Source organism: Ursus americanus, chromosome 20 (genome assembly GCF_024610735.1).
Source record: "Ursus americanus isolate L20-20 chromosome 20, mUrsAme1.1.p, whole genome shotgun sequence".
In the NCBI taxonomy this organism is placed as follows: domain Eukaryota; kingdom Metazoa; phylum Chordata; class Mammalia; order Carnivora; family Ursidae; genus Ursus; species Ursus americanus.
The window spans coordinates 22,255,600-22,268,252 of record NC_142146.1 but is presented as its reverse complement, the minus strand read 5'-3'; the positions used below and the strand labels follow the sequence as shown (position 1 = coordinate 22,268,252).

General features: G+C 37.5%; 1 protein-coding gene across 2 annotated transcripts in view; it reads right to left on the bottom strand.

Moving 5' to 3' along the window:
- LOC123788334 (zinc finger protein 385D) overlaps positions 1-12,653 on the bottom strand; it is a 286,301-nt gene that overhangs the window by 71,083 nt on the left and 202,565 nt on the right. For both annotated transcript variants that reach the window (XM_045791661.2, XM_087870170.1), the window contains exon 4: positions 11,043-11,205. In XM_045791661.2, the coding sequence (XP_045647617.1) occupies positions 11,043-11,205 (163 nt within the window). The remainder of the gene's footprint in view (positions 1-11,042; positions 11,206-12,653) is intronic.

Sequence of the window (12,653 nt, the reverse complement as noted above, 5' to 3'; positions counted from 1 at the left end):
ACAGCATTACAAAAGCACACAGAAAAAATAAGGCTGCAGTGGTTTCACATGCAATTCCTGAATTTTCTACTATAAATTTTACACAGGGAGATGAAAGATGTCACTTTCCAATACACATGAAGCTTTTACGTGTGGAAAAATAATAACAGTACGGTTTTCATTAACAAAATGTAGACCAACAAAAAGCTTTGGCCTTTAACCTTATCTCCTCTTACCAGCTTCCATGCAGGTGAAAACCACAATAAAGATGTGAAGAGCTTAAATGTGGGCAGACCTACACATTAGAATCTTTTAACAGGTCCAACGACTGCTACGCATAGACAAAGATTTATAGCAGGGCCCTTAGGGGTGTTAAGAGTGTTTGCAAAATAAGTGGAACTATCCTGGGTGATCCACAGCCATGGTGATATCAATTAGCAACCAAAACTGGGGCTAGTGCTAACATGGATCATGGGAGGATTTCGTGCTTTGCTGCCTAAGAGAAGACAGCAAGGTAAAAGAAGTCAGAACTGGCGTTCAAACCCTAGCTCTGCCTCTGACAAATTTGTTGACTTCAGTCAAGTTCTTCAATTCAGAATGTGGTTTCTTTATCTGCAAATTAAAAATGTTTATTTCTACGAGTTGGGTACTCCCCATAACCTTCCTAAGTCTGTAGCCTAGAAGTTCTAGACCACTCACAGGGCGGGATAGCTTTTTGTTCGTTCTCCTTCACCGGAGGAGTCACTGGAGGACAAGAGTTACATCTAAAGGCAGCGCATACGGAGGACTTGCTAAATGGTGGCTAAATGCAACCTTGCAACAAAGGAGTCATTTTAGAGATGATGTGCTCTAGGCATTAAGTTCAGCCAGTTAGACTACCAGTTAGTATTCACCCTCTTCTACCTCCCTCATATGAAAGGGTCATTCCAACAGCTCTAGACTTTCATGGTACCATTATCTGCTCTTTTCTCCCAACAAATCATGTCCTACCCTGGGTTACATTTTGGGCTTATTTCTTGTTTTCCCAACCAGATTGAAGAACCTTAAGGTGGAATTCCTCTTCTGCATCTTAGTTTTCATTCCTGCCTTACCTTACCTACTGCAAAAATACCTGTAGCTGAATGAGCAGGTATGGATGGATGAAAGAACAAATAAACAACCTAGGTTCACGAGTCAGACTCTTGAATATCTGACCATTTCAGAGAGGGATGGGGGAGTTTCTCTTTTCCACAAGCCTTTCTACTTGGGCAGCATGAAAGAAGTACATTATTTTTTTTTCTTATTTTACTTAATTCCATTAGAGAGTTGGTAGGAAAACAGAAGGCAGGACAATAAATAAAATAAGGTCCAAATGGGTCAGTATCGTTATTGCTACACATTCTGCATCTTGACCTTCACCTTGGAGTTTGGCCAGGCACCGACCGTTAGTCTGAGTGTGATTGATTTGAACAATCACGTAAGTGTAAAATGTCAAGGCCGCCCCTAAACTGAGTCATAACAAAAGCAAAGCAAACTAAAGCACTGGCTGTACGCTGGCTGAGTGGCACAGATTCAACCCGCATAGTTAAATATGCTCTGTGCCCTCAAATTTAACCTGATGCCAATGTCAGAACTTGAAGTTAGTACATAGTCAATCTGATTCTGTAGAGCTTTTTAAAATGTTCCCAACTCTCATTAGAAACTGGAGTAGCACAGTAATTTCATGATGAATCTGACTACAATTATGATCATTAAAATAGTAACTTAATTTTACGCTGTCTTTAGGAAATGTTCAACCCAAGGGTTGCACATTCAAATTCTGAGTTACACTGGTTAATATCTTTGATTTGTATTATAAAGCAGTTAAATGTGGGAGATGTCAATTAGTAAAACTTATTGACTATATGCATTCAAATTGTTGCTAAATATTTTGGAGTGTGTTAATTTTTACTGTTAAAAGAATTCTTAAGATGATCTTCCTGAAAATAAAATTAATACAGCACTATTTATTGATATATATTTTTCTTTTCTTTCTTTCTTTCTTTTTTTTTTTTTTTAAAGTAGGCTCCACATTGGGTGTGGAGCCTGATGTGGGGCTTGAATTCATGACCCTGAGATTAAGACCTGAGCTGAGACCAAAAGTCAGAGGCTTAACTGACTGAGCCACCCAGGTGCCTCTACTGATATTTTTAATGTAAAACTGCTAGATGCTGGGGCACCTGGGTGGCTCAGTCTGTTAAGCGTCTGCCTTTGGCTCAGGTCATGATCTTGGGGTTCTGGGATTGAGCCCCATGTTGGGTTCCCTGCTCAGTGGGGAGTCTCTTCTCCATCTCCCTCTACCCTTCCCCTGCCCCCGCTCGTGTGCTCTCTCTCTCTCAAATAATTTTTTTAAACTGCTAGTTACTGGGACAAAGATGTACGGTGTAAAGGTGTATGCTCTATCAAGGAGGTGAAAATTTCATGGGGTTGACAAGTAGGAAGATAGACAATTTCAGTAAGTGCTAGGACAGAGCTTACATAGCAGCTTGGAATAGGACTCAGGCAGAGTGTGGATGCACTTGTATGCATTTTATGCATTTGTACGCATCCATGCACGGGGGCATTGGCACATGACGTGGACCTGTGCGTCAGTATGTGATGCATAGGGTACGGTGAGGTATAAGAAAGGAGTTTTCCAAGCAAAAGAGCATACACGTCTCGCTTGCAATCCTCAAGGGATTTTGTTGGACTGGAACTAAGGACAGCTATGGAGGACTGACAGAGTGGTAGGCAAGAGCTATCACAAATAAGTTTTGACACTATGTTTAAGTTTGCCATTCATAGAACATAAATAAAAGGGTAATTCTTAGTTCAAATATCTGTTTCAGTTTGGGTTTTACTAAGAATTCAGTAGAAGCTTTATGACTCCTGAGAGCAAGAAATATGCTGTTGATGTGTTTTGTTTCACATTTCTTGTCTATCACTATTAGATAGCAAACTCTTCACTTTCCCAATTTGAAGACAAAGTTCTCTAATGGTCCACATGTTTTTATAGGTGCTCACTTCATATTCTGTCATATTTGATCATTATTCACATTGTTCAACTTTTTTTGTTGTAGTAGATATTCTAACTTTAAGAACTATTATCTTGCCATTGAAATAGTTTATCATTATATAAGCATGTGTCTACTCAATTCCTAAGAAGGACATAAAAATAGGGGGAAAAAATCCCTCCATGAATTAAAAGAAAAGAAGAAGAAGAACACATACAAACACACACAGAGACACAGATGTTTCCAGAAGTGTGGCATCTGTAGGCAAAGCCACTGGGAGTTTTAATTTAATTTTTAAAATTCATCCAGATGTCTGGTATTTCATAGATACTGGCTAGGTGTTTAGCTTGTAATTTATTTTAAGATTTGATATTTCTGGTAAAAAAAGACAACTGCACATACAGAGTGTGTACACACACACCCCACATGCATGCTACATAGATGTATGCATGCAAGTTAGAGACCCGGTTGCTTTAGACTCTAACATAAAATTATACACTTGCTTGTCAAGTTAGTCTTAATTCCCTTCTTATCTTGCACACCATACACCTGCACCCAAATAAAGCTGGATGACAGGTCCTTTTCAAAGTTTAGGTCTCTAACTGCTTCACTCAGTCATTATGTTGAGGAAGACAACACGTTCTTGTCCAGATGAATAATTCATTGTGAAATTCTTCTGTGATTCAAGGAGCAGTTTTATGTAGTATCTAAGACAAAACCTTTATCAGCCTAATAGGACCTGCAAAATACCATTCATCTTGATTTCCTCATGCACAAGAAGGACAGGATAGAATATTTTGTATTATTTCCACGTCATCCCTAATATACAATTTGTCATCACTGATTCACATACAAAGATCCTGGAACCACAATATTCAAATAAGTGTTAGCTTTTTTTTTTTTTCTTCTGAATTTCCCTTCTCTTTTTCAATCTCTCTAGAGATCTGCTACCAGCATACTCTGCTGGCACTTATCACACATCTTGAGAAGGGAACACTTGATAAAGTCTCTATCTTTGACCAATCTGAAGCATGTCATGAGCCAGCGCTAAGAAAAGAAAAAGCAATTTAGGCATAAATGTTCTCACAATGGTACTTCAACTCCTGCCCCAAGAGGCATGCAATGGGGTCCTTTATCATAGTACTGATTGTCCCAGGGAGGTTTTGTTTGGAAGAATGGGTCAGAAAAGAAAGACCCCAGGAGCTAGCACAATTTCCACTAAGCCAAGAGGGGCATTTGTACACCACTGCATCTGATCTTTAAGTACAGATAGAAATGTGTCTCTTTTCAAATGACTTTACATTTCCTCTTAAACTCAACAGAGCTATAGATTCATAAGTCACAAAAGTGTTCGTTTCTCTTGTTAAAGAAATGTGCAATGCTGATTATGAAGACCTGGTATAGTGGGATATTTCAGGGACAGGTATGAAAGATAGAACCTTGCATATGAATAAATGTGTTTAATAGTTATATTTATATATAATATATACTATACTGTATCATATATACGAATATATAATACAATATCAAAGATACATAGCTTTCTGATATCAAGCCAGGTTGTATTTTGTTATTATTTTCAACATTTGAGACATTTGTTTGAAGACTATGTCAAGAAAAAAACTTTTCCCATGTTCCTTATGAAAATAGAACAAAGCTAATTCCCACTTGTCCTCCATTAAAAACTGTGTACCTATTTCTAAATGACACTAGAATTAGTCTCTCCTAACAAACTATTCATCTACCACTTCTATTTCCAGTTTATCATTCTCATGATTTGGCTTCTATCTAAATGGAAGGGGGAAAAAAAGTTTGTGCTTAGCTTTACCTGGCACTGGACCAATTGTAAACATCTGGCTCTAGAGGGTAATTCTCAGGAAAGAACCCAGAAAGGAAAGAACCTAGATTTTGTGACCTTACAGCTGACCGATTTTCCCAAAGAGGCTTTGTTTCCTGATGTACTTGCTTTCAGTCACTGGCCATCATTTTACATTTAAAATCTTTTTTATCATTAGGAAAGTTTCTTTATCACTCCAAGTGTCTGACCAAATAATGTAAATTCAAATAAACACTTAGAGTCTATTATTAACCCAGAGCAAGTAAATATTCCTCTGCATTCCTAGAGCTTCTGAACAATAGACTCAAAAACATCTCACTCTCAGCAACTTTGAGTCAGACGAATACAATATCCCTGGAATATAATTTTAAATTTTAAAAATGAGAAAGAGGAAAAAATGGATACAAAGAAGACTAAATCATAAGGATTTATAGTGCAAATTTATAGTGCAAATTTAAATAACAAAGTGGCTTTATCTGATGAATATATCTGCAATTCACTGAGACTTGACAAAGAGAATTATCTACTAGAACCAGAAGAACTGTTCTCAGATCTTACCAGTTAGAGGACTAAGGTATGTCTATATACTCAATATATAGGCTAATTAACTCCTGATGGATAGTCACTGAGGGGACATTAGAAAGGTCAAGTGTTCCTTTCCTGTGCAACTAGAGAATCTCAAAACAAGTAAGTAAACAAACTTTAGGAGTTAGACTTGATGACCTTTATGAAAACTCTGAAATTTGATGAATAATATCTCAGAATTCCTTAGATTAATGAGGACCATTGTTCTTCCATGGAACCATCTATGCACAAATATAAAAGTCTAAAGCTTTGCTATGCTATCCCATTCAAGAACAAAAATACAAAGCTAACTGCTTCACGTTTTAAAACTTCTTATTTATTATACTTTCTATAAACAGTACTCTGTAAAAAAAATAAGTAAACAGATTAATCAAGTATATACTCTCAATGAATACGTCATCTAGCAACAGGAGGAGGTAAAGACATAAAAAATATATTTTAAGAAAAATATGATAGGGGAGTCAGGTATGGATTCTTATGGGATTTGAGATGCAGAGAGAAGAAAAAAGTGACATACTTTTTTTTTTTTTTTAAGATTTTATTTATTTATTTGACAGAGATAGAGACAGCCAGCGAGAGAGGGAACACAAGCAGGGGGAGTGGGAGAGGAAGAAGCAGGCTCCCAGCAGAGCAGGGAGCCCGATGCGGGGCTTGATCCCAGGACTCTGGGATCACGCCCTGAGCCAAAGGCAGGCGCTTAACGACTGAGCCACCCAAGCCCCTCCAAAATGATATACTTTTAAGAGAGAAATTTAGAAGAAGAGTAAGACAGTAAATGAAGGTGAGACAGAAAAGTAAGTTGTGTTTCTAGTGGAGAATATTCAAGTGAGCAACAGAAGAGACGTCTGGAAAGGTAGGTTGTGGTCAAACCACAGAGCACCATGAGGCTCAGGTACACTGAAGGTTTTTGAATGGGTAGGTGCTATGATCTGCCCTGGGCAGTATGAATGGACAGGAGAATGAAGCATATGGTTGTCAAGGGACAAAGAATGGAGACAGCTGTACTTGCACAGAGGCTACGGCAATTGTATAGGCAAGGCACAGACTTGTATGAGGACAGGATGAGGGCAGTAACCAAGAGGGAATCAGTAAAGGATGTTTTCTGGGACGGGAGAGGAGTGGATTCCAACACCTGATAGACATGTGGACTGAGATAGAAGAGGCAGAGACACCTAGAAAGTTTCAACTCTGTGAACTGCAGGACCAAAATGAAACTAGGAAAGAGAGGATGGAGACAAAGCTGGAGATGGTGGTCACGGTTAGGCTGTTTTTGTTTGTTTGTTTTGTTTTGTTTTTTGGTGAATCATGTAAAACAGAGATGCTGACAAGCCACCCAAATGAGTGACCAATAAGTCATGGAAAGTCAGGTCAGGTTTTAGGCTAGGAATGTGGAATGCTGAGACATCTAGGCATAAGTGATAGCTGAAGCCATGGAGGAATGCTGTGTTACTGCTCACCAATTGCTGCTTCCCCTCCCTGGAGGAGATTATTCTTCCCTGACCATGATAATCAAGGTTGACCATGGGACTTGATAAAGTCAAGTCAGAAGATTATATGTCACTTCCATTAAGAAGCTTCAAGAGCCTATTGATTCACCATCTTTTTTTCTCCCCCTGCTATAGAATTGGTAATGTCCAGCTAGTGACTCCTTCATTAGCCTAGCCGGCAGTTAAATTAACCTGGAAAAAAAAAAATGCAGCTGATATGTAGTGTGAGTGAAAAATAATTAGTTGTAAAAGCCATTAGGATTAGGAGGTTGTTTATGACTGCAGTATCAACTAGCCTAATTTAACTGATAGACCATGGGAATGAATAAGGTTACCCAAAAAGGAAAACTAAAGAAAGATCAGAAGATGACCAAGCCTGGGACTTAATTCTATGATTGTTTGTCATTTCACAGGAAGAAGAATGAGCTATATTTGCTAAGTTACTTTGAGAATACTTCTTAATTTTTCTCATTACTTTTTCTATATAAAAATATCTCACATAAAAAAAACTTGCTAGATGAGACAAAATCATTCTGGCCATATTTGGAAATGTTTGCTCTTTGAATTATTCTCTAATGATTAGCAACCATTCTTACGTACCAACAATTTTCAGTGTTCAATATATTTTTAAAAATATTATTTTTGTCTGGAAATTTTTCTTTGTGCAAATTCACTAACCTAACACTCTTCATTAGATCATGAGAAATAAAATTACGTTTTAATGTTAGGGAGTCTCATCCTGCCTAGAGGTAGGGAAACTGGGCTTTCTGTGAGCAGTTGGTGGTTGATCACCGAATAATATCTTTTGCTCACCAGGCCAGCAGGCAGACTGACATAAGCAATGACAAAAATAAATAAATAAATAAATAAATAAATAAATAAATAAATAAATAAATAAATCCCAAATTATAGTTAGTGAATAAGAGCTTACCCCGCAGGTCATATAGACATATTTGTTACCCTAAGGCAGCAATTAAAACATAATATATGATTTAGGAATTTAAGAGAAATTGTCTGTCAAAATTATTTTTATCAAGCAGATCTGCAGTGAAACTTTGCTCATTATGACTATTCTACTTCTTGCATTTTAGAGAATCCCAGGAAAACCTCCAAATCAATGTTTTAATTCAAGTCCACACCACTTCTTGTCCTCTTCACTATTGTTGTCCACCGTTCTTTAAGGTACTCATCTATCAAATCATTGTATACTTAGATTTTTAAAAGCAATTAGTTTTTTTTTTTTTATAGCTGGGCTATTTTTATTAAGAATGATCTTGTAAAATTAGTAAAATGTGATTTAATGCATCTATATCTTTTATGTATGGATAAGTCCATGAATCACAAAACAACCTTGCATATTAAGCAGTAGGGTTAAAATTTTTTATTGTTAAAAAATACAGGATCTTTGATTCTAGAGTCTTATCTTTCTCTCCTTCTGCTTCCAAGTATTTAACTATTCTAGGAAACTTGCTCAGAGGCCCATCTTTTCAGAGTTGTATTTCTTCCTGATCAATACGAAGAAGCAGACAGTAATAAAAAGGACAAGTAATAGTTTTAAGAAAACTTCAATTTGTCATCTTTGGTGCCTCTGATCTATATTGCAATACAAATGGGTAAGAAGGCTATAAAACGACAGGAGCTTTCTTGGGCTACTTTCTCATGGGTAGTTTTGTGGAAATCCCAATTTAAGGATAGAATTCAGCATAAAACATCTGGTGAGTGTGCTGAAATTGTTAGTCTTTCAACCTATATGACTTTTTTTTCTAGGTATAGATTCCCATGGACTAGGAAGGCAATGTACTTCTGATGCTCATAACTTTCTTCCTTTGGCTTTAGGATATTTGTACTAACTTTACAAGACTTTGCTATCCTTTCTGTCCTTCTGGAATTGTCTTAGCTTCATCTTCAAAGGGTACATCACCATTTCAACACCATTCCAACTATTAGGTAAGTGCTGGCCTTTCCGCCGGGAATCTGTTTATTTTATGTAGGTTCTCTCCCACAGCCCAACCCAAAACCTGTTTCCATTTAACTTCTGAAAAGGACAGAACCTTGATGACTGTCACCCTTTCCATATCAATTTCTAAGATTGAGAGATGGAGGTATGTATTCATAACTCATTTATTATTCTAGTTTCCTAGAATAGTTAAATACTTGGAAGCAGAAGGAGAGAGAGATAAGACTCTAGAATCAAAGATCATGTATTTTATAACAATAAAAAATTTAACCCTACTTCTTAATATGTAAAGTTGTTTTGTGATTCATGGACTTATCCATACATAAAAGATACAGATGCATTAAATCACATTTTACTAATTTTACAAGATCATTCTTAATAAAAATAATCCAGAGACAATACATATGGGAGCCTTTCCTAACACAACGAGCAGTTTTATCCACCATGTACAAATATATTTTTACATGATGAGAATCCTCAATTTAACAGGGATTCCTTTTGCATTTTAAAGAGGAGTCAGGTAAACCAAATAGTTATTGACAAAAATTTTAAGAACAGAAAAGACTGCGGACAAGCAAAAACTTTATATCAAACCCCATCTCTTTATATCAAACTAATTTCTTTGTTCTTCCTACCTACTATCTTTTTGCAAAAAAAAAAAATTTCTTTATGGCAAATATGGCTTTAAGGATCCCAATTTGTACCCTGATATCTAGGAGCAGAAATTATACTCACCTGCTTCATTACTGCTCATTCCCCTACAGCCCCCAAAATAAAGCAGCAAATTTTCAGTTAATAGAGAAAAGATTAATGCTTTCTTGATAAGGTTTTACATCTGAATTAATAAGATGGCATAATCTAGCTCCTGCTCTGTATACCAAAAAATTGAAAATGACAAGCACTTTTTTTTTTCCCTTGAGTACGTTGTGACACAAAGTTGGATGAATCAGAGAACCAAAGGAGTGGGAGAAAATACAGCCATTCAATAGATATTTTTCTCAGTACCTATACCACACTAGACCAGGTTGCAGGGTACAAAGATGACAGGTGCGCTCAGCCTCAGAGAGTACACGGGCTTCTCAGGGAGTGGGGGCATAATGCATCTACCAAAAATACTTAGGTGAAGGACATGACATGTGTCATAGGAACTCAGAGCGAACATTGCTATTCCTTACGGATTCACAAAGGAGCACGCATCTCTCCAGAACATTCGAGGAGCATATACGTGTCTAATCAATGCCACCATGTGTAATAAACGTGCTTTAATCTGTTCTATTTGTTCACTGTAACATTTTACATTTTCATCAGTTATGGCTGGAAGATTCTCTTCTAGTTAAGATATTACTATTGATGATGATATAAATGCTTCCTGACCACTGTCATTTGAAGGGATTAGAAAACAACCAACATGTACCAGCCATTGTGTTCTAGACATTGATTTATTAAAGATACATCTATGAATCACATAAGACCTCTTTCTTTGTAAATATTGAGGACCAGTGGTCTTATATTTAAAAACGCCAGCTTAAGGAAACCCCACTGGCTTCCCCTGCTATGAGTAAGATGGTTGTTTGCAGGAACTATCCCAAGAGGCCATTCATAGGCCATTATTTCACTGTGAAGACTCTGTTAAAAAGAATAATTGGTATCAATAACACTTACCTGTGTATGCAGAGGGAAGGTTACCCAGCCATAACAAGCCCAGAATCACACAGCCACTACTTAAAACAATGCAGTGTTTGGGATTTATGAGAATAAGTCCTGTCAGTAATAATGCCCTTATCGGGCCTTCTCGATTCATTTGGCATATGTTGCAGTGTGCTCACAGTTAAATCAAATCTGCCATGCGGTTATAGGCTAAGGTGCTGCATACAAGACATAAACGATACACACTGAAAACGTTTACTTCTCAAAAACATGGCTTCAAGTGCCTTTATGCTTTCGTGTTCCTCTAAAACAGCCACAGGACCATTTCAAATATAAAATCTGCAATATAACTAGTGATTATCTTAATCAATTGCTTAAGGGTATTGCAAAGACGAGGGGAAACAATTACCGTTACACAGAAAAATGGATCAAGCATGAACCGATGCAGCAGGAACACAAGGAAACAGACACGGGGCTAGACAAGGGAAGGGACCCCCAAACAACGATGATGACAACAACAACAAAGATCATCGCTTAACCTGTTTTGTCAGAGCTGGTATTGATGGTATTGGTAGTGATGGAGGTGAAGGTAGTCTTTGCGCTGTCCTTGGCAGTTACAGATTTCTGCTTATTTTTCATGGCTTCCAGTGCTTTGAGCTTCTTGGCATGTTTCGTGCCTTTGTAGTGGGCCGCAGCCTGGCTCTACAAAGGAGAACAAAATGAACCATGCAATCAGGCTCATTTCTAAACTGGCATTCTCTGTATTACTGCAAATACAGACTCCCTTTCAATAACAGGTACCATTCAAGCTAATTCTGGCAGTGGCCAAACAGTAGGGTTCTATTTAGAATGATGCTAGAAGCAATGGGAATCAAATTCTCAAACCTCTGGACCGAAATAAGAAATATTCTATTGTTTCTCTCAAGAGAAATGCAGCTGAACACTAACACGTCGACAACATTTTCTTGGTGGAGTGGAAAAAAAAAATAAGAATCTACACCCATATTGCCTTTGCTCTGCCACAGAAGATGCTGGGTTCCCAAAGATTAACAAGGGCCCCAGAAAAGAGTAGCTCTCACTTTCTTGGCTCAGAAAATGTGTTTTCTCTTTCTACAATGTGTCTTATTAATATGATCCCCAACAGGTGTCTACAAGGAAAAGTTCACATATGACAAGGGAAGTGGGCACCCTGGAGACTAAGATCGAAGCTCGGGAGTTCAAAAGCAAAATGCACTGCCTAAGTCCAGATGAAGTACACAGAGCTGGGCAATTTCCTGATTCATTCTTTCTCCTTGCTTCCTACAGAGGTAGTCTGAGAAATTCAAGGGAGTGGCATTCCTTAAGCATGTGGGTTTTTCATGCCCTAGACCATTGACAGGAGGCTCCAGTGGGTTTTAACTACTTAATGGGGCCAACACTATTCTTTTATCTGTGACTTCTGAGATTTTCTTTTCAACAGTAATATACATTTTCCCAAGTTTATAGTAACACGATTTTGTTGTTGTTGTTACTAGAGGCACATTAATTGAGATAGAAAATCATTTTAAAGAATTCTGTGTTTATTAATGTTTATTGGAAGGAAAGAAGACTTGGTGGCTTGGAGTGGGATGGGAGTGGGCAGGGAGATTCTTAGATTAGATTCTTAGATCAGCTCAAAACCCTTAAAAAGTCACCTCACAACAAAGAAATCTCAGTGGAGGACTGTATCGGTTAGACTACCCACCCCTTCCCACAACTTACTTAAACTCTATGTTCCACTCCATGTTCTGGCACCATTTTGCCAGAAAAAGTAATAACCACACTGTCCTCTTTGTCATAGCAACTGTGGTAGGTAGGGCTGCAGTATAATATCTTTTTATAAATAGAGAAATAACCCACACTTTCATTTGCATCATTCTGACAAGTATTCTCAAAGGACTAGGTACCCTTATTGAAAGAACACTGGACAAGGAAATTATATTAGAAACAGTTTGAACAGAGAGGACACTCATGCATCAGTTACAAGTTTTCCAACAACACATAACATCAAAAGACATAGTGTGAGCCATAACGTGAAGTTAAGACTTGCTATAGTTAATTGAAGAACCAATGATAGATTGGATTGGGTTGATTGTACAAAAAGAATGCCACTTTGATGGACAGAGTTGCAT